Source organism: Carassius auratus, linkage group LG48F, assembly GCF_003368295.1.
Source record: "Carassius auratus strain Wakin linkage group LG48F, ASM336829v1, whole genome shotgun sequence".
Lineage (NCBI taxonomy): Eukaryota > Metazoa > Chordata > Actinopteri > Cypriniformes > Cyprinidae > Carassius > Carassius auratus.
Genome location: NC_039300.1, coordinates 1,026,680 through 1,048,478, shown reverse-complemented (window position 1 = coordinate 1,048,478; position 21,799 = coordinate 1,026,680). Strand labels below are relative to the sequence as shown.

The 21,799-nt window shown below is 39.4% G+C and overlaps 1 protein-coding gene across 7 annotated transcripts in view; it reads right to left on the bottom strand.

Moving 5' to 3' along the window:
• Nucleotides 1–1,415: 1,415 nt before the first annotated feature.
• Nucleotides 1,416–21,799, bottom strand: part of LOC113068638 (IQ motif and SEC7 domain-containing protein 1-like) — a 109,198-nt gene continuing 88,814 nt past the window's right edge. For 6 of the 7 annotated variants that reach the window (XM_026241416.1, XM_026241422.1, XM_026241420.1 and 3 more), the window contains one exon: nucleotides 13,261–13,688. In XM_026241416.1, coding sequence (XP_026097201.1) covers nucleotides 13,633–13,688 — 56 coding nt within the window. In that variant the 3' untranslated portion in view covers nucleotides 13,261–13,632. Of the gene's footprint in view, nucleotides 2,874–13,260; nucleotides 13,689–21,799 lie in introns of those variants that run through there. The other variant, XM_026241417.1, reaches the window with a different exon arrangement.

The following is a 21,799-nucleotide window of genomic DNA, read 5'->3' as shown; positions in this document are numbered from 1 at the left end:
CGTCACAGTTCGAGTTTTACAATGACTGTACACTGACATAGATAGCCATTACCTAAAAACACAAGCATTCTCTGTTCTACAACAACAAAATTAAACAATGCCCCTTTTCCATTCCTCCGAGCGGTTGATTGGGACAGTGTGATAGCAGCCTGTGAGGAGAGAAACATCCGGACCGAGAGACAGACGTGGACACACCTCTCATATAAATGCAGTCAGGATACTGTACACACTATATACACAATGGTTCAGCTTGGTCCCCTAATATATGTATTACTGCTCAGATGTGTCTTTACAAGGGCCAATAGTGCGACATGGATGAGCTGCATTATCTGCAGTAACACACCACAGTACAGAACAGGTCGGGCACCAGAAATGCTGCTAAGATGAAACACGAGGGAGAGAATAAGAAATATAGAGAATTATAAGAAAGAGAGGTAAAGTCAAATAAAAGAGTTAAGGCTGAGTGTTGATCAGCTCATGGTGGACAAAAAAAATATGCATTTCAAACTTCAGTGCATTTTTGGGGCATTATTTATTATTAATATTTTATGCAGAAAGAAAATCTTTGGAAAGTGTTAAAGATCTTTTTTTTTATCTTAAAGTCAACATAAATCAACATTCACAAACACATTTTATTTCCTTAATTGAGAGCAAAATACGATATTAAACGTAAAAAATGTAAGGCAGGATTTTCTCTTATCCACCAGGAATTGATCAGATTGTTAAAAAACGACGTTATTGAAGGAGCCGGGTTGAGAAATAAGAGGGCGTGTTTATTTCAAGCAAAACTTTTCAGACTATTTATTTCTTTGAATTAATGTGCACCAATGAATTGTGCACAATGAGACCATCAATGTGTTAAGAAAGCATAGGATCAGTTTAATCCGTTTTCATGTTGGCTTTAGTACATCAGAATTAATATTGCACTCAATATATGTGATATGTTGAAAAGCAAAGATTACAAAATTTTGAAAATGAAAAATAAGGAAAACGTATTCTTCAAATTTCAGCTTATATATCTGATCAGAATGCATCTTTACAACAATCATTTTCATTTTCCTGACTTCACAGATCAAAATTTAATTTCTAGATATGCATTACACATACAGATGCTTGCATAATATCGAAGAAACTATCTCCTGGTTGTTTAAAAGTAAAAAAAAAGAAAATTACTTTTTACATGATTGCACTTCATTGCCATGGTAACACTGGTTTATTTTCAATAATAAATAAACACCCAAGAACAACATCAACAACAAATCACAGTTAAAGCCTAGCTGATCACTTTGACATTTCATTCGATGTAAAAACACTAGTTCGATGAGAATCTCTACGCCACTATGATGAAGTAATAGTAAAGATGCTCCGGACATATCCATGTCATCATAACAAACATATTGCACTTAAAAACAAACAAGAACAATCCATAAAATATAGAAAAATAATTCTGTCACTGGCCCTCAGATGTCCAGGAATTTCCTCCAAAGGAAAAGAAAAATATGAAAATAATAATAATACTAAAATCTGAATAATTTCTTTAAAAAAAAATTATTCCAGACATGCAAACATATTTAAACATCTCTGTAAGATTCATATAATGCTGTACAATTTCACTGTGGTTGAGCAGTTCAAAGTGCCACATGATACTGCATTTGTGCTTCAGAATCACCTCATCATAGATCACAATGGAAGCTTTCAGGTAGAATACGTCTTTAAATATAACCTCTGTTCAAACTGGCCAAGTTCTCAAAAGTTGTGAATACATCTTTTACAGTCTCCTATAACATCGCTTTTTGCTTACAATGGTTTCAGTTACACTACTGTTCTACACATGAAACATCGTGGGTGCAATGGTCATTGGCACGTTCATTAATGATTATTAAGACAACATGTAGAGCTGTCATCTACCACTAATACAGCATTAGAACATCTACTCTCTCATTCGGCTAGTTTGAATGAACGGGAATACAAGCAAACCTACTAGTCTGTTGTGTGTTTTTATAAATATTATAATAAATAAATGAAAAGTCATATCTATATTTAGGACCATTAAGATTTTTTTTGCTGATATTAAGCAAAATTAAACACACTTCTCTTAAAAAAATAAAATAAAATAATTATAATAATTATAAAAATGATTGGAATTTGGATCATGATTCATGTAAAAAATATTTATGTGGCATGGCTGCTGGCTTTAATGTAGGCTAAAATTAACTGACAAATTGTTGTTTTATTATCCTTTCCAAGAACAGACTTAAAACTATTGGATAATAATAATAATAATAATAATAATAATAATAATAATAATAATAATAATAATAATAATAATAATGCTGATATTATTATTATTATTCCTATTACTATTAAAACTTTAAAATGCATTACAGTAAGACAAAATGTGTTATGAAAACTATGTTACAATGCAATATTTCTTAATGGTCCTTGCTATAATTTATGCAAATGATAAATTCTTGTCAGAGTTCTAATCTTGTGACATTCACCCGTAGGCAGAATGCAATAAGTGTGTGTGACATCAAAGACAGATGCAGTTTTTGCAGTGTTGGGACTGGCTGGTATGGCTCTGGTACGGTTGTGTCTGTTTAAAGCTCACACCCATGCTGAAAGCATAAGGCTTGTGTTTTGTGATCATGTGCTGTTCTCTGTGTCGGGGCTGATGGTTATGTACAGCGAGTGTGAAAGCTGTATGAAGAGGTACAGGCCGCGTTGGCTTGTGCTAGTGGGGAGTGGTGCTACAGCGGAGGATTCGTGACTGCTGTCGAAAAGTGACCCAAGGAGGGAGGAGGAGGAGATTGCACCGCCTTTTAGGAACAGATGCTCCTCTGACGCAGAGGAGGACTGCTAAAGATGGAGCCCTGTGAAGAGAGATGTGTTTAAAGTCATTCATCTTACACTTTAAGTTAGTTAGTGAAGTAAATACAGACATGTCAATGACTGCCTCCTTTTACAGAAAAACTTTGCTTTCCTATTTTCAATTTCTCTGTAGGTTTTAAAAAATCATTGATGAAAAGTTGCCTGTTATATCAGTCACTTAAATGGTGTTTTAGCAGCTCTAAATCTGGTCAGGAGTTGGGATCAACCTTCAAAGCATGAACAGAATCATGCCAATTTATTGAGACGGTCTTCGCTGCAGGCTGTAGCCATAGTGAATCCAAGTGCTGTGCATTAGTGCTGGTATTACATTGTTGCACCTTTTTTTATTTTGTAAATTAACACACACAACATCTATAAAATGCATCATTCCTGTGAGAGCTAAAAAGAAATGTTGTGTGCGGTTGCAAAACCCTTTAGAATGTTTATAAATGTATATAACATACATGCGCTCTGTTTTTTCTATGGTACTTTTTAAATGAATGGAAAAACACTCCAGACAATTATGTGAGACCGTGGTCCGCATGAACCCAATTTAGTGGAAGACTAAAATCTGGCTCTTTTTTGCAGGGGTGGCTTCTCTGTTTAGGAAATCTTGTCTTGTCCCTCTTCAAAAGTGAAACATCTTCAACGGTTTTGTTTCTTTATCTTTGATAATTACATTGTTTGATTACCAATGTTAGATATTTTAAATGGACAAGGTAAGAAGATATAAGCAGCAATCCAGTATGAATGAGTAATCCCCATTTGACTCAGTCTTTAATAGGTCAAATCAGCATGATCTGATGAAACTTGTAGGGAGACCAGGGATTTGATTAAAAAAAGAGCAATTTGTGGATTTTTTTTTTTTTTTCAAAAAACACAAAAAAACAAGTTTCACTATGTCTGTATTGTGTGAGGTTCATCAACCATCTAACAGACACAAGTGAAAAAGGCCCTTTAAAAAAATAACTAAAATAACAGACTTTCATGAACATACAGAAGCCATCATCAGACTGTTGATGATATTACAGACCATTTCCTTGTATCGTGCATGCTGCGTATAACTGATATTAACTATATGTCTCAGCGATACCGTCTGGGCAGAACTATTGTTCCAGCCACCAAAGAAAGATACGCAAATAACCTGCCTGATCTATCTCAACTGCTATTTGTACCCAAAAATACACATGAATTAGACGAAATTACTGACAACATGGGCACTATTTTCTCTAATACATTAGAAGCTGTTGCCCCGATCAAATTGAAAAAAGTTAGAGAAAAACGTACTGTACCATGGTATAACAGTAATACTCACTCTCTCAAGAAAGTAACTCGTAGTCTTGAATGCAAATGGAGAAAAACTAACTTGGAAGTTTATAGAATTGCATGGAAAAACAGTATGTCCAGCTATAGACAGGCTCTAAAAACTGCTAGGGCAGAGCATATACACAAACTCATTGAAAATAACCAAAACAATCCAAGGTTTTTATTTAGCACAGTGGCTAAATTAACAAATTACCAGACGCCACCTGATTCAAATATTCCACCAACGTTAAATAGTAATGACTTTATGAATTTATTCACTGATAAAATAGATAACATTAGAAATACAATAGCGAATGTAGATTCTACAGCGTTTAATACTTCAGTCTCATCCATCGCACCCAAAGATAAACTGCAGTGCTTTACAACCATAGGACAGGAAGAGCTAAATAAACTTATCACTGTATCTAAACCAACAACATGTTTATTAGATCCTGTACCCACTAAATTACTGAAAGAGCTGTTACCTGTATCCGAAGAACCGCTTCTCAATATCATAAACTCGTCGTTATCTTTAGGACACGTCCCAAAACCATTCAAGTTGGCCGTTATCAAGCCTCTTATTAAGAAACCAAAACTAGATCCTAGTGTACTGGCAAATTATAGGCCTATTTCAAATCTTCCATTTATGTCTAAAATTTTAGAAAAAGTTGTGTCTGCTCAATTGAGCACCTTCCTGCATAAAAATGATCTGTATGTAACCCTTATTACGAGGTAGTAATAACGTACATAGATTTAATAGTCTAAAGTAGTCATAGAGGTTATCATAAATACGATTTGGACCAGAATCAGAAGACGCTAAATTGTTAAGAGCCTGAGAATTGAAGATCAATTAAAAAGGAATACCACACCAGAATGACAATTTAGACAAACCTGTATTAAATTCACAGGGTGAAACATACATACAAGCAAAAACACATTTATGAAAAATAACAAACTAAAATAATAAAGTGCGCACAAAAACAAAACAAAACCCTCTCGTATCAGAATCGTTGATCTCAGTTCGTCCTCGGTTCGTTTTGCCTTGGTTGACAAAAGTTCAGTTTCACCGTTGGGGCCCTTTTTTTAACTCTGAGTTAGTTTTTGTCCTACCACAACGAAGATGAAGAGGATGATCCAGGCAGTTCGTCTAAAGTCAGAGTCACAAACACGGTTGGCTCGCCACCCAGCCACCCGGACTGGGAATCTATGAATCTCTGGGAGAACGTCTGGAACGTGTGGATCTGTATCACTCCGTGGAAAGGATCTCTGCACGATGTTTCCAACTCTTTACCAAAACCTGACCTATAAATAAGGCCAAATCATTTCTTTCAATTACCATTCAGTGAATAAATGGACTGCTACAGGCTTCTACAAAATAAAATGAAATAATATTTCAGTACACCTATAATGCAGTATAAAAATCTTTCTCTCGTTGTACAACAGCTCTTATGTTTCTTCTCAGGTATCAAAACCATATAAATTTCTCTCTAGTATCAAAATTAAATTTACATAAATTACATCCTCCATAAAGACACATTTCAAAATCACTTTTTATGAAACCTTGCGGTAGTAACATTAACAGTATGAAGAATAAAACTGCATAAATTGCATGTAAACATTAATCAAATTGTATCACTTTAAATTAGAGGCATTAAGGCGTTAGTGTGCTTATTTATCCCCCTCTGCACCGGTAACAGTGGAAAGAATGCACTAAAAATTATTACCTCTTTAAGCTTCAGTGACCACAATTAAATCTACAATTTTTAACATCATTATTTAACAAACTAACTATTTATCAACAGTATGAAAAGTTAACATTTCTTTATGGTTTCAAACACATTAACCAGTATTTCGCTAGCCTATTGTGGCTAATTACCTTATTAACATATGCACACTGCAGGCTTTACACCTTACACTTTTAGCTTTACACAATGAGCACCTTTGCCTGGCCTGTTAGCATGAATATTAGCGATCTCAGACAGATAAACAACTCACCATTTTAACGGAATTCACTGCTTTTAGCTCCGTGATAACAGTGGATTCAGGCACAGCTTTCGTTTACACTCTATATTACAATAAGGTATAGTTAGTATAATCGATAATGATTACAGAACTCGTTTAATTAACTTTATATTGTTTCGTTCATCTTACCAAGCAGATAACGCAGCCTTCTATGCTCAAATGCAAGCGCCAAAAGAACGTGCAGTGACACAAAACTAGAGGCGTAACTGTAACGGAGCCTAGCTGGCAGCTGATTGGTCAGTTCAGTACCTCATAAAATTCACCCATTGGCTCACTCACAAGTCCATCAAAGATACAAAATGAAAGTTAACCCTTTCGTGACTGGGTTAGACAGCTAAATAGGGTTTCTCATTATAAAACCTGGCTACACTCTCCCCCTTTGAACTCATGTACGTCCCTGTACATGGCAATGGTTGAACTGTTTGTATCTCAGGGTACAGGACAGAAGGATATGAGTTCTCACCCTCACTTAAGATGTCAGCCACAGCTGTGGTTAACCCCTGAAAGAATGATTTAACCACTGTGACAAAGGGGTTTCCGAGTTCGGTATAGTCAAGTCTCTTTGACGGCTGACGGTTTCTCTCTGATCTCCTGACTGTTGTATCCTTTATTTCCTCTTCTGGTTCTTTACGGTTCATCTCCTTTCCACTCTCTAACATGTCAGAGAACACTGGAAGCTGCTCAATTTGGATGTCATCATCAGGTAAGTTTTGTTCCTCCACAGGGTTTTTACTAGCAGGTAAGTTACTTTCGGTCATAACGATTTCATCCACTTGTTCATCAAGCATGACTCTTTCGGTAAGTAGGTCCTCAGTGTCGTAATGGTGACAGTTAGGGTCATTAAGTGTGTGAGGACTGTTTGAGGCACCATTGGACATATCAGGTGGCTTGTTAATCTCAGGAGTGCAATCAACATTTTGAGCATTTACAGGACTCTCAACAGTACAATTGCTTGGAGGTTCAGTATGCTGTTTATCCTGCACAGTAGACATAGGTGGATCAGGCTGCACTAGACGGTCATGGACTGTGGGAAACTGAGCATTTTGGGGTTCTCTGAAATAGTAAGCAGGAATGATTTCATCTTCATCGTCTGAGAAATTATTTTCATCCACAGTAGGATTTGCACGGGTTGCTGGTCTGCGCCTTGTGGGCTGCTGGTCAGGTGCCTTGTTGACCTCTGTAGACAAGTAACCACATGGAAGGAGTAAGTCCCTATGCAGTGTTCTCAAAGGACCATCCTGATTTTCAGGTTTGACTGTATAGACGGGCAGGGTACCTGCTCTCCTCACCACCACATGGACAATTGACTCCCACTTGTCTGAAATCTTATGTTTTCCTTGAATGCGAACGTTTCTGACCAATACTCGGTCTCCAGCTTCCAAGTCCGAAGCAGTCACATGCCGGTCATACCTCACTTTGTTCTTGCGTGCTATCTTTGCAGCATTTTCAATTGCTATCTTGTAGCTGTCTTCAAGTCGTGACTTAAGGTTTTGCACATACTCTGCGTGTGATGTTTGCTGACCCCCTTGCACTGGCAATCCAAACGCCAAATCAACCGGCAGACGAGGCTGACGTCCGAACATCAGTTCATATGGTGTGAATCCTGTCACCTCATTCCTGGTGCAATTATAAGCGTGGACCAGGGGTTTTACAAAATCACGCCAACGAGATTTTTCTGGGCTTTCAAGAGTACCTAGCATGTTTAGTAGGGTGCGATTAAATCGCTCAACGGGGTTGCCCCTAGGGTGGTATGGGGTTGTTCTTACTTTATGTATGCCGGCCACTCGACAGAGTTCTTTTATCGTGCGGGACTCGAAATCACGTCCCTGATCGCTGTGTAACTTTTCTGGCATTCCATAGTTCACCATAAAGTTTTCCCACAGACACTTTGCCACTGTGCGGGCCTTTTGGTTAGGTGTTGGTATGGCAACCGCAAACTTAGTAAAGTGATCTGTAATCACCAGTATGTCTTTGGTCCCACTTTTGTCAGGTTCAAGAGAGAGGAAGTCCATACAGAGGAGCTCAAGGGGTCTGGTGGTGTTAATGTTGACCAAAGGCGCAGCTCTCTCAGGTAGCGCCTTCCTCCTTACACACCTGCCACATGTTTTGACTTTTCTCTCCACATCCAAAGCCATTTTTGGCCAAAAGAATCTGGTCCTTACAAGATCCAGTGTGCGATCAACCCCCATATGACCCATGTGATTGTGTAGGCTGGTCAACACTGTGTCACGAAGTTCAGCTGGGAGTACAAGCTGATAAAAGGTCTGAGATCCCACTTGGCGCCTCCGGTACAAGATGTTATTACGGAGTTCAAGGCGATTTAACTCCCTCAACAACAGTGGAAGCTCAGTGAGTTCATGTCGCAAGGTTGGGGGTGGTTTTTCTCCCTGCTCGATCTGGGAAATGACATGCTTTATACTTTGATCAGCTCTTTGTTTACTCACAAGCTCTGTCTCAGTTAAGTGGGGGATAACTGGCAATCCACCAAGGTCATCTTCTTGCCCATAACTGTCAGGCACAGCAGTAGGTGAGATGGCAAGAGTTTCAACTAAGGCAACACCGTCTGTACTGACACTGTAAATGAGCTGTCTCTCACAGATTGCTTGCACAACAGCTTGATCTACTGCATCTATATTTTCTGGATCAGAGAGGTGACCCTGAGTAAACTGTTTTATGCGCTCTCTCTCTTTTTGAGATTTAAGATCATCAGCCAGCTCCCCATGAGGCCTGCGGGACAGTCCATCTGCATCGCCATTTTGCTTTCCTGGACGATAGAGAAGTTTGAATGAGAAAGTGGACAGTGCTGCCAGCCACCTATAGCTTGTCGCATCAAGTTTTGCTGAGGTCAGTATGTATGTCAGCGGATTGCTGTCAGTAACAACGGTGAAGTGGTTGCCGTAGAGATAATCACTGAACTTTTCTGTCACTGACCACTTGAGCGCTAAAAATTCCAACTTGTGTGCTGGATAGCGGCTCTCACTCCTTGACAACCCTCTGCTTGCATAGCCTATGACTCGACACTGACCCTCCTGTTCCTGATACAAAACAGCACCGAGGCCAGTGGTGCTTGCATCGGTGTGGAGTACATAGGGCTTCTGGGGATCAGCAAAACCTAACACAGGGGCGGAGGTAAGGCTCTCAATCACCAGGTCAAATGCCTGCTGGCAAGCGGGTGTCCAGCGACTCCCAAAGACCTCCTTTGGGTTGCGGTACTGACCTGCTTTCTCATCTGACTTTAATTTCCTGTGAGAAGGTGGGTAACCAGAGGTTAGATTGTGGAGGGGCTTAACGATGTTGGAGTAGCCCTTAACAAACCTCCGATAGTACCCAGCAAACCCAAGAAAAGATCTCAGCTCTCGCAGGTTTTTTGGGACTGGCCAAGTCTTAAGAGCAGCAATCTTCTCTGGATCAGTCTCGACTCCATTCCTGGAAACTACATGCCCAAGATAACGGACTGACGTCTGGAAGAAGACACACTTTTCAGGTGATAATTTCAACCCGAACTCTCTGAGGCGTGTGAGCACCTTCATCAGCCTTGCTTCATGCTCCTCTAGAGTCTTTGAGAACACAATCAAGTCGTCAATAAAGACTAGCACATCCTTTAAATGCATGTCCCCCATGCACTTTTCCATTAGTCTTTGGAATGTGCTCGGTGCATTAGTCACTCCCTGAGGCATTCGGTTAAATTCCCAGAACCCAAGTGGACACACGAATGCGGTCTTGGGTTTGTCTGCTTCCTCAACTTCGATTTGGTAATAACCAGACTTTAAATCAAGGACGGAGAACCACTGGGAACCACTGAGTGCTGAGAATGTGTCTTCCAGCTTTGGAAGAGAGTATGCATCTTTTATGGTCTGGAGATTCAGACGCCTGTAGTCTATGCACAACCGGACTTGGCCATTCTTTTTCCTGACCACTACTATCGGTGACGAAAACGGTGACTCAGACTCTCTGATGACTCCTGCATCAAGAAGCTCCTGAATGTGTTTGCGAACAGCTTCGATGTCTTGTGGGTGTATTGGTCTTGCACGCTGTTTAAAAGGAGTTTCATCTGAGAGTTTTATGTTGTGTGCCACCTTATCTGTTCTGCCAAAATCCAAGTCATGTTGTGCAAACACGTCGGGCATGTTGTTGAGCTGCTGAGTGATGCGTTCTCTCCATTCAGATGGAATTGGGGACTCACTGAAATTGAAGTTTAAGTTGTGCTTATTGTTTGACTGAGCCTCTGGTGATTTTGGGAGGGGTTCTGATTGTTTTACTACACTGTGCTCCTGTAACAAGATGCTCTGGTAAGCACTTATCTCTGCAATCGCACATTTAGCAGGAATGACTATATCATGGTCAGACTCATTACTGATGACTACTGGTAGCTTATAGGGCCGCTGCTGGGGAATGTCGACTAAGCTAGCGGTTACTAACAAGCCACCCGGCAAGGAGGGTAATGATGGCTGCTCAATGACTACAGACTTCTCATTCTGCAAACAATAAGCTAAAGCAACTCCCTCAACTACTACAGTTTCACCCGCTGGAATGACTTTAGAACTTCTACATTGCAATGTTACTACACTGGGTTGACTGTTGTTGGTCTGTTTTTGTCTAAGCTCAAGACATTTAAGAACTGCTCTATAGCGATGTGGGATTGGTTGATGGCGTGTCAATCCGGCTTTGAAGTACATGTCATACAGTACATCCAGCGTATTGGTGCCTATAAGCACAAGAGACTGTGAAGTGGCTCGAATGTCAGGAACAACCAAAGCGAGTGTATTTACATCCATTGACACTCCAATAAACTCTTTTGGAAAAGTTACAGTCATTTCTATGTAACCCAAGTAGGGTACGGACTGTCCATTCGCTCCTTCCACCTCCAAGAGATCATGTAGTGGCTTAATATCCTGCTCTGGAAAGTGCTGTTCATAAAATGACCGGGGGACTGTTGTTACTTGGGAACCCGTATCTAGTAGGCAGCTGACTTCTTCACCCTTTATGTGGACTTTAGCTGTACTCTTGGTACCAACCAACCCCTTAGGGAGTTTAAAAGGGTGGTTCTTACTTGAGTGTTTTAGATTAGCACATACTTCAGCCTTGTCTTCACCATTTACGTCTGAGGGACGTTGTTGACTCTCTTCAGTCCCTGTTTGTCCCCCAACAGGAACTGCTAGTCGTTTAAAGGTAAGTTGAGACTGTTTTGTGCGTCCCACAATTGCTGCTTCTCCTCTAACTTTTTTTTCTTTTCAGCTACTAAAGCAGAGTTTGCCCTGTCTGTGCAAACTGGGGCAATGTGCCCATCCTCCCCACAGTTAAAGCAGTACCAAGGCCTGGGTCTGTTAGTCTGCTTTTTCTTTGTCTGTTTTAGCATGTCTGTGTCAACACGATCAAGTTTTTGTACTCTGCCTGGACTTTTCCCTGCTGCTCCCCTGTTATCAGCCCCCTTTGTCTTTTTCTGTGCCATCAAATAGGTTAATTGACTTTGTAAACTGGCTACTTGCCTCCCAAGATCCTCAATAACACTGAGACTGACCTCTGACTTCTCTCTTGACTCTGCACAGGCCCACGCACTTTGGAGCTGAAGCTGGCCACGTTGCCTGGTGGTGCCAATGTGTTTTTTCATGCGACTAGCTTTTGCTAACTGTCGGTCTTCTTCTGTTCTTAGTAACAGCAAGAGGTCAGCAAATGAAGGGGGGTTGCTTTTCTTCTGCTCAAGTTGCAGGCAAGAAAGTAGAGAATTGTCCCAGCATCCTCTACAGAACTGTTTGAGTAGGTGTTTATCTACATCGGCCGGTGCAGCCCCACCCCTTCTCACAGCTAGGTTCAATGCTAATTGCAATCGATGAAGATAAGTGGAGGGTTTCTCACCCGGGTCTTGAAGGGTGTTCATAAACTGTGCAAAAAGTTCTTCCCCATCCTCAACAGTACCAAAGGCTGAGTCCAAGAGCTGCAGGTAAGCGATGGGGGGTGATCCAGGCCGTAGCCCTTTGACAACATCTGCTGCAGGCGAAAGTAGACATTCGAGTATTCTTCTTGAGATCTGAAGATGGGACATGCTAGGATCATTTAAAAGCAGTTCGATGTGTGAGCGCCAAGTGTCGTAATCAGCTTCGTTACTGGGTCTGGGAACTTTTCCAGAAAAAGAACGAAGCCTTACAGGAGATTGCAAGTGTGGGCTAACACCTTCACTCCTCACAATATGCTCAACCACCACCTTCTGTATCTCTGTTGGGTTTATGTCACTCACTGAAAGGGACGGAGCTTTCCCTCCATTAGTGAACAGGACTGAATCAGTGGCATTTAAGCGATTTCCTTCCCGTGGGGCATTCAAGAGTGAGACTAGGGGCTGTTGATCTTCAGGGGTAGGGGGTTGAAGTGTCACAACTGGGGTCTCGACATGTGAAGGGGAGACATCTATACCTACGGGTTTCATAGCTTCAATATCTTCACCAATCTGAGACATCATCTCTTTCAACACCTCCCCATAGTCTTTTCCACTTAGCTTGGCTAAGCCCTTTAACTCAGCTAGATACGTTTTTGTAGCATTACTGCCAATCTGCGTAGTGTACACACTGCTTAATGCTTTTACAACATATTTAGCACATGGATCACCCTGCACTGTGTGTGTGAATGGCAAAAGTGGCTCTAAGTTCACTAAAGCTGAACCGCTCGAAAACTCAATGATCAGGTTTTGGTAAAATTCTGATTTAGAATCATCAACGAGAATGGCTACTTCGATGGAACCGTACTCCCTAAGGAAGTCAACGACTTGCTCATCCTGATCTGCTACCTGTGTTACCCCACTAACGATCACTGAATTTGGAATTTTAACACCTGACTTCTGTATGAAATCCATTTTGCGTATTCTTTCAATATTGATATTCAATGTCTCTGGCTCCTGGCTGGCTCGCCAATAATGTAACCCTTATTACGAGGTAGTAATAACGTACATAGATTTAATAGTCTAAAGTAGTCATAGAGGTTATCATAAATACGATTTGGACCAGAATCAGAAGACGCTAAATTGTTAAGAGCCTGAGAATTGAAGATCAATTAAAAAGGAATACCACACCAGAATGACAATTTAGACAAACCTGTATTAAATTCACAGGGTGAAACATACATACAAGCAAAAACACATTTATGAAAAATAACAAACTAAAATAATAAAGTGCGCACAAAAACAAAACAAAACCCTCTCGTATCAGAATCGTTGATCTCAGTTCGTCCTCGGTTCGTTTTGCCTTGGTTGACAAAAGTTCAGTTTCACCGTTGGGGCCCTTTTTTTAACTCTGAGTTAGTTTTTGTCCTACCACAACGAAGATGAAGAGGATGATCCAGGCAGTTCGTCTAAAGTCAGAGTCACAAACACGGTTGGCTCGCCACCCAGCCACCCGGACTGGGAATCTATGAATCTCTGGGAGAACGTCTGGAACGTGTGGATCTGTATCACTCCGTGGAAAGGATCTCTGCACGATGTTTCCAACTCTTTACCAAAACCTGACCTATAAATAAGGCCAAATCATTTCTTTCAATTACCATTCAGTGAATAAATGGACTGCTACAGGCTTCTACAAAATAAAATGAAATAATATTTCAGTACACCTATAATGCAGTATAAAAATCTTTCTCTCGTTGTACAACAGCTCTTATGTTTCTTCTCAGGTATCAAAACCATATAAATTTCTCTCTAGTATCAAAATTAAATTTACATAAATTACATCCTCCATAAAGACACATTTCAAAATCACTTTTTATGAAACCTTGCGGTAGTAACATTAACAGTATGAAGAATAAAACTGCATAAATTGCATGTAAACATTAATCAAATTGTATCACTTTAAATTAGAGGCATTAAGGCGTTAGTGTGCTTATTTATCCCCCTCTGCACCGGTAACAGTGGAAAGAATGCACTAAAAATTATTACCTCTTTAAGCTTCAGTGACCACAATTAAATCTACAATTTTTAACATCATTATTTAACAAACTAACTATTTATCAACAGTATGAAAAGTTAACATTTCTTTATGGTTTCAAACACATTAACCAGTATTTCGCTAGCCTATTGTGGCTAATTACCTTATTAACATATGCACACTGCAGGCTTTACACCTTACACTTTTAGCTTTACACAATGAGCACCTTTGCCTGGCCTGTTAGCATGAATATTAGCGATCTCAGACAGATAAACAACTCACCATTTTAACGGAATTCACTGCTTTTAGCTCCGTGATAACAGTGGATTCAGGCACAGCTTTCGTTTACACTCTATATTACAATAAGGTATAGTTAGTATAATCGATAATGATTACAGAACTCGTTTAATTAACTTTATATTGTTTCGTTCATCTTACCAAGCAGATAACGCAGCCTTCTATGCTCAAATGCAAGCGCCAAAAGAACGTGCAGTGACACAAAACTAGAGGCGTAACTGTAACGGAGCCTAGCTGGCAGCTGATTGGTCAGTTCAGTACCTCATAAAATTCACCCATTGGCTCACTCACAAGTCCATCAAAGATACAAAATGAAAGTTAACCCTTTCGTGACTGGGTTAGACAGCTAAATAGGGTTTCTCATTATAAAACCTGGCTACATGTATGAAGAATTTCAGTCAGGTTTCAGGCCCCACCATAGCACAGAAACTGCACTTGTTAAAATTACAAATGACCTGCTCCTTGCGTCAGATCAAGGCTGCATCTCATTTTCTAGCCTTACTTGATCTTAGTGCTGCGTTCGACACCATAGATCATGACATACTCATAGATCGATTACAAAACTATACAGGTATTCAAGGGCAGGCTCTAAGATGGTTTAGATCCTACCTGTCCGATCGCTACCATTTTGTTTACTTAAATGGGGAGTCATCTCATTTATCATCAGTAAAATATGGAGTGCCACAAGGATCCGTCCTAGGTCCCCTTCTATTTTCAATATATATGTTGCCCCTTGGTAATATTATTAGAAAATACGGAATTAGCTTCCACTGTTATGCTGATGATACTCAGCTATATATCTCAACGAGACCAGATGAAACTTCCCAATTATCTAAGCTAACAGAGTGTGTTAAAAATGTAAAAGATTGGATGACAAATAATTTTCTCCAATTAAATTCAGATAAGACAGAGATACTAATTATTGGACCAAAAAACACTACACAGAATCTTGTAGATTACAATCTGCAACTAGACGGATGTACTGTTACTTCCTCTACAGTCAGAAATCTGGGTGTTATATTAGACAGCAATTTGTCTTTTGAAAATCATATTTCCAATGTTACAAAAACTGCATTCTTCCATCTTAGAAACATTGACAAGCTACGAAACATGTTATCTGTTTCTGATGCAGAAAAGCTAGTTCATGCATTCATGACCTCTAGACTGGACTATTGTAATGCACTTCTAGGTGGTTGTCCTGCTTCGTCAATAAACAAGCTACAGGTAGTCCAAAATGCAGCAGCTAGAGTCCTTACCAGGTCAAGAAAATATGATCATATTACCCCAATTTTACAGTCTCTGCACTGGCTACCTATTAAGTTCCGTATCAGTTACAAATTATCATTACTTACCTATAAGGCCCTAAATGGTTTAGCTCCTGCGTACCTAACTAGCCTTCTACCACGTTACAACCCATCACGCACCCTAAGGTCACAAAACGCTGGACTTTTGGTCGTTCCTAGGATAGCAAAGTCCACTAAAGGAGGTAGAGCTTTCTCACATTTGGCTCCCAAACTCTGGAATAGCTTTCCTGATAATGTTCGGGGTTCAGACACACTCTCTCTGTTTAAATCTAGATTAAAAACACATCTCTTTCGCCAAGCATTCGAATAATGTATCTTTTTAATTGTGAGTGTAGTTGCATCTGATCAAAGGTGCATTTTTATTCATTAGCTCGGGTTAAACTAATTTTACTTTGTTGGATCAGCAGCTATGCTAATGATGTCTGTATTTTGTTTCTATGTTTCGCGTAACTAGGATTAACTCAAGTTCCAGTCTGGATCCAGAACACCTGAGAAGAGATGATGCTGACCCTCAGAGGACCTCAGATGATGCTAACCCTGAATCAACAAACAGAACTAACAATTATTGCTAAATGTGTGACTGAATCATATAATAACTTAATTAATAATATTGATAGTTCATCGTCTAGCTGACTACGTCTTGTATTATTATTATTATTTTTATTTTTTCTAAAATCCTGTCAAATGTGCACAAACTACTAGCTACTACTAAATATTGTAGAAACATAATTTTCTGTAAAGTTGCTTTGTAACGATTTGTTTTGTAAAAAGCACTATACAAATAAACTTGAATTGAATTGAATTGAACTGTTTGAAAAAAACATGCATGCTTAAAAATAGGCACCTGGTCTTTCTGAGCACCTACACTCACAGACAAGCACCAGTAGGTGAGCAGTTCATGCAGGTGGGCAGGTTAGGCATCAATAAATATATTAGATAAAGAAGAGAATGGACCATTTAAACCCATGAAGCACAGAAGGTGCAAAGAAATGTGCATTACACATTATCAAATCAAATAATTCCCTCCCACTGTCTACTTTTAAACTGCTGTCTAGAGGTCCTGCACTGGTACAGCGCCCATGCTTGCCTGCCCCAGACATGCAGTAGCATTAGAGATCACACCTGTAACATCCCTCTACTCTAAACTGGTGAAAAACACAGCAAGCTGAGACTTTCAGAACTTTCTGGATCATTATCCAAAGTAACTGACTGCCAGGTTGCTGTGTTTATTCCATCTGTGCATGCTGCCTTTCACGAGCCATTTTAGCAAATACACACAAGCCAAGGCACATGGTGCTCACAAATACTTGGATAAATAAAATGTAAGACTGAAAGATCAGTTTCAATACAATATAAACACAGCAGACTTTTAGTGATGACCTGGAAAAATAACATTTATTTATTTATTGTTTTTTATTTTATTTTTTTTTAAGTGAGAGACAGAAAGGAGGACAGGACCAGGAAAGGTCCACAGACCTCATTCTTGAATGATCTGTTTGAACAAATCTTTAATGTGACTCTGAACAAACGAGTCGTCTTGGGAGTGATTCGTTCACTCGGGCATGCGCGACATCCTATGGGTTCTGTACTGTTAGAACCTTTGGGTTCATCACATGACAACCCCATAGCTTTACCTATGCAGTCTGACCCGGAAAGAGACTTAATAATAATAACCAACTCTATTACCTTTGTCACCACATTCAGTGTTATATAAAGAACTGTCATGACTGAAATTCACACATTTATATACGGTAAGAAAAAAAAGCTAAAATTTGAAACCAAAAACGCATCAAGTAAGAGTAAGAGTAAATAATAATTATAATAATGATGATGATGATGGTAATAATAATAATAATAATAATAATAATAACTATGCACTCATTTGTAAATGATTAATTAATGTCTCTATCCAATGCTGTCACATCACGTGACAAAAGAATGTTTCGAAAGATAAACTATTCAAGGTAACACTTTAGAATAAGGTTCCATTAGTTAATGTTAGTTAATGTATTAATTAACATGAACAAACAATGAATAATACATTTATTACTGTATTTATTCATCTTCGTTAATGTTAGTTAATGAAAATACAGTTATTCATTGTTAGTTCATGGTAATTCACAGTGCATTAACTAATGTTAACTAGCACAACTTTTGATTTAAATAATGCATTAGTAAATGTTGAAATTAACATGAACTTAGACTTATAAATGCTGTAGAAGGATTGTTCTTGCTTAGTTCATGTTAACGAAAGTAGTTAACTAACATTAACTAATGGAACCTTATTCTAAAGTGTTACCCTATTCAATTCTCATTCCAGCTCAGACTTCATTGGTTAAGCTTATGGGGCTGTCAGGTGGTAAACAAATGACTCAAACCCGAAGACTTGTCAGATAAGAGGTGAGGTGAGCTCATCATAGGCTAAAGACCAAAGTAAATAACTAATAAATCTTTTCTGTTTCTTATAGCATTATAGTTTTGTATGGTTTGTAGTGTGATAAACGTTTGTGTAAGTACTAGACGTGTTAGGGAAGTAACACGTAACATTTTAATTAAATTTTGCTAAACGAAATTACTCGAAAAATGATTCTTTCATTTTGCTGAATGAGACTCAAAGGACAGAGACTTGAAACGCCCAAAGTGCAATTGTGTTATATTATGGCACTGCCCACAAAGCTATTGGTACTGACAGCTCCTCTGCGTTTTCTTTCTGTTTGCCTGCTTTTCCATGTAGTTTCCTTGTTTGGTAATTAGTTCCTTCTCACCTGCCGTTTTACCTTAATTATGTTCCTGTTATACAAAGCCGATTCCAAAGAAGTTGGGACACTGTACAAATTGTGAATAAAAACAGAATGCAATGATGTGGAAGTTTATAATTTTAATATTTTATTCAGAACAAAACAGATTACATATCAAATGTTTAAACTGAGAAAATGTATAATTTTAAGGGAAAAGTTTATTTAAAATTTCATGGCATTAACACATCTCAAAAAACTTTGGACAAGTCCATGTTTCCCACTGTGTGTCATCCCCTCTTCTTTTTATAACAGTCTGCAAACGTCCGGGGACTGAGGAGACAAGTTGCTCAAGTTTAGGAATAGGAATGTTGTCCCATTCTTGTCTAATACAGGCTTCTAGTTGCTCAACTGTCTTAGGTCTTCTTTGTCCCATCTTCCTCTTTATTATGCGCCAAATGTTTTCTATGGTTGAAAGATCTGGTCTACAGACTGGCCATTTCAGTACTGGATCCTTCTTCTAGGCAACCATGATGTTGTAATTGATGCAGTATGTGGTCTGGCATTGTCATGTTGGGAAATGCAAGGTCTTCCCTGAAAGAGACGACGTCTGGATGGGAGCATATGTTTTTCCAGAACTTGGATATACATTTCAGCATTGATGGTGCCTTTCCAGATGTGTAAGCTGTCCATGCCACACACACTCAGGCAACCCCATACCATCAGAGATGCAGGCTTCTGAACTGAGCGCTGATAACAACTTGGGTTGTTGTTGTCCTCTTAAGTCCGGATGACATGGGATCCCAGTTTTCCAAAAATAACTTAAAATTTTGATTTGTGTGACCACAGAACAGTTTTCTACTTTGCCACAGTCCATTTTAAATGAGCATTGGTCCGGAGAAAACGCCTGCACTTCTGGATCATGTTTAGATATGGCTTTTTTTTTACCTATAGAGCTTTAGTCAGCAACGGCAAATGGCACGGTGGATTGTTTTCACCGACAATGTTTTCTGGAAGTATTCCTGAGCATGTGTTGTGATTTCCATTACAGTATCATTCCTGTATGTGATGCAGTGCTAAGAGCTGAAGACCATGGGCATCCAGTATGGTTTTCTGGCCTTGACCCTTACGCACAGAGATTGTTCCAGATTCTCTGAATCTTTGGATGATATTATGCACTGTAGATGATGATAACTTCAAACTCTTTGCAATTTTTCTCTGAGAAACTCCTTTCTGATATTGCTCTACTATTTTTCGCCGCAGCATTGGGGGAATAGTTGATCCTCTGCCCATCTTGACTTCTGAGAGACACTGCCACTCTGAGAGGCTCTTTTTATCCCCAATCATGTTGCCAATTGACCTAATTAGTTGCAAATTGGTCTTCCAGTTGTTCCTTATATGTACATTTAACATTTCAGGCCTCTTATTGCTACCTGTGCAAACTTTTTTGGAATGTGTAGCACTTTCAACATTTGATATGTTATCTATATTCTATTGTGAATAAAATATAAAAGTTTATGAGATTTGTATTATTACATTCCTTTTTTACTCACAATTTGTACAGTGTCAAAACTTTTTTTGGAATTAGGGTAGTATAAACCCTGTTTCCTCAGTTCCTTGTCTGTCCTCATCTACTGTATATTTTGTGTGGCTGTGTTTCCCAGTGATTCTCCAGAGTGCTCCATGTTGGATTTTTGATCTAAGTCAGTTTTCTTTTGCAATTTCCTGTGTTCCTGAACTTCTTCACAGCTACTGAACATGATATAAGAATGGACTCAGATGGAGTTGCAGTGTTTTTTCACTATTTAAATATGGACCTGCCAGCCGTTCAGTTGCTCTGCTTGGACCAGTGGGATCATCCACCTGGACGACCATACCTGGGATTTATCAATCTGTTGTGCCTGACTCGCTTCCCAGACTGCTTGATGTGTGTCTTTTTTTCCATGCCTTAGTGAGTGGTCAGAGGCCCATTTTCCAGTGGACTGAAATAGGTAATATTACTCCACTTTTGTGTAGTGGGTGCTGGTGAACAAGGGACTGGCCATTACCAACAGTCCCACTCTCGATCCAGAGCTGAGCCATCGCCATCACCCTACTATACATAACATTTGCCCACTGCAGATGGAGATCCCAAGCCTGCCGCTATACACAACTGAACCATGTTACTGGACTTGCCATCTTCCCAAAGCCTGAGCCTCGCGAAACTTCTGACCAGGTGCATAAAGTCGGCAACATCGTCCGTCATTGTGGGAGTCCTTGTTGAATTTGAGGGTATGGAAAAGTGAAGTGGACAGTGAAGGACGACATTCAAATAAAGACTTTAATAATAAAATAAACACAAAACAGTGCGACAGCCCCTCGTGGACGACTGTCGCTCACAAATATAAAACCTAACACAAAATAAATACCAGGCCTGGTCCTCTCTTGTCCTTCACTGTCGTCGCTCCTCTTTTGTATCCATCCAGTCTCCTCCATGGGACGAGAGACTGGTGATTGGAGCAGGTGTTGCTCATTTCCCAATCACTCCACCGGCATTACTCCGTTCCCACGGCTCTCGGCCCCACCCCACTCGTTACACCCCTGTTTCTTTCATCTCCATCGTTTGTCCCCATGGTGTCAAGAGCATTTCCACCATGACAAGATTACTGGAGCCCCCCATGAGAGTTAAGGAATCCCCAACAAGAAGAAGGGTTCACAGATAAAGCCTGCAAATCTTCAATCCTTTTGGGAAATATAAGGACCACTAACAAAACTCCTTCTGACTCTAATGACTCAAACGGAGAATGCATCAAACCTTTGAACACTAAAGAGGATTCCCAAGATGTAAAAAACAAAGCTGGAAATGCCTTAGCTGTCTAATCTTAAAACAGGAGACAAGTGAGTGTCTCCCCAAAGAAACACCATTAACAGGTACATACTGAGCAGCAACACCCTCTACACACATCTTATACAAATGTGATTTAAGCCACACCTGCATAAAATACACTTCCCAAGGAGTGTCATCACTGAATCAAAAGGCAAAAGTCGAAATGGATCTTCCTTGATTCTTCCCGGACTCTCATAAAAATAGCTGGAAGCAGGTGTATTACCGAGAAATGAGCAGTTTTATATTAAATTATTTACAATGGAATGTAATTTAATTAAATTCAAAGATGTTAAAACAATTACTTTTTAAATAGTGGAGGCACAAGAAGAAAACAACATGTATATTTACAATATTTTTGAGTTAAATCCCTAACTACCTGCTTTTTTCACAATTTCACAAACCCTACATATCTCAAACCCTTAAATGACTGTAAAAAAAGTGATAATTTAAACAACTTTACAGCTCAAATAAAGCTTTTATAAAATTATTTCTGCTTTT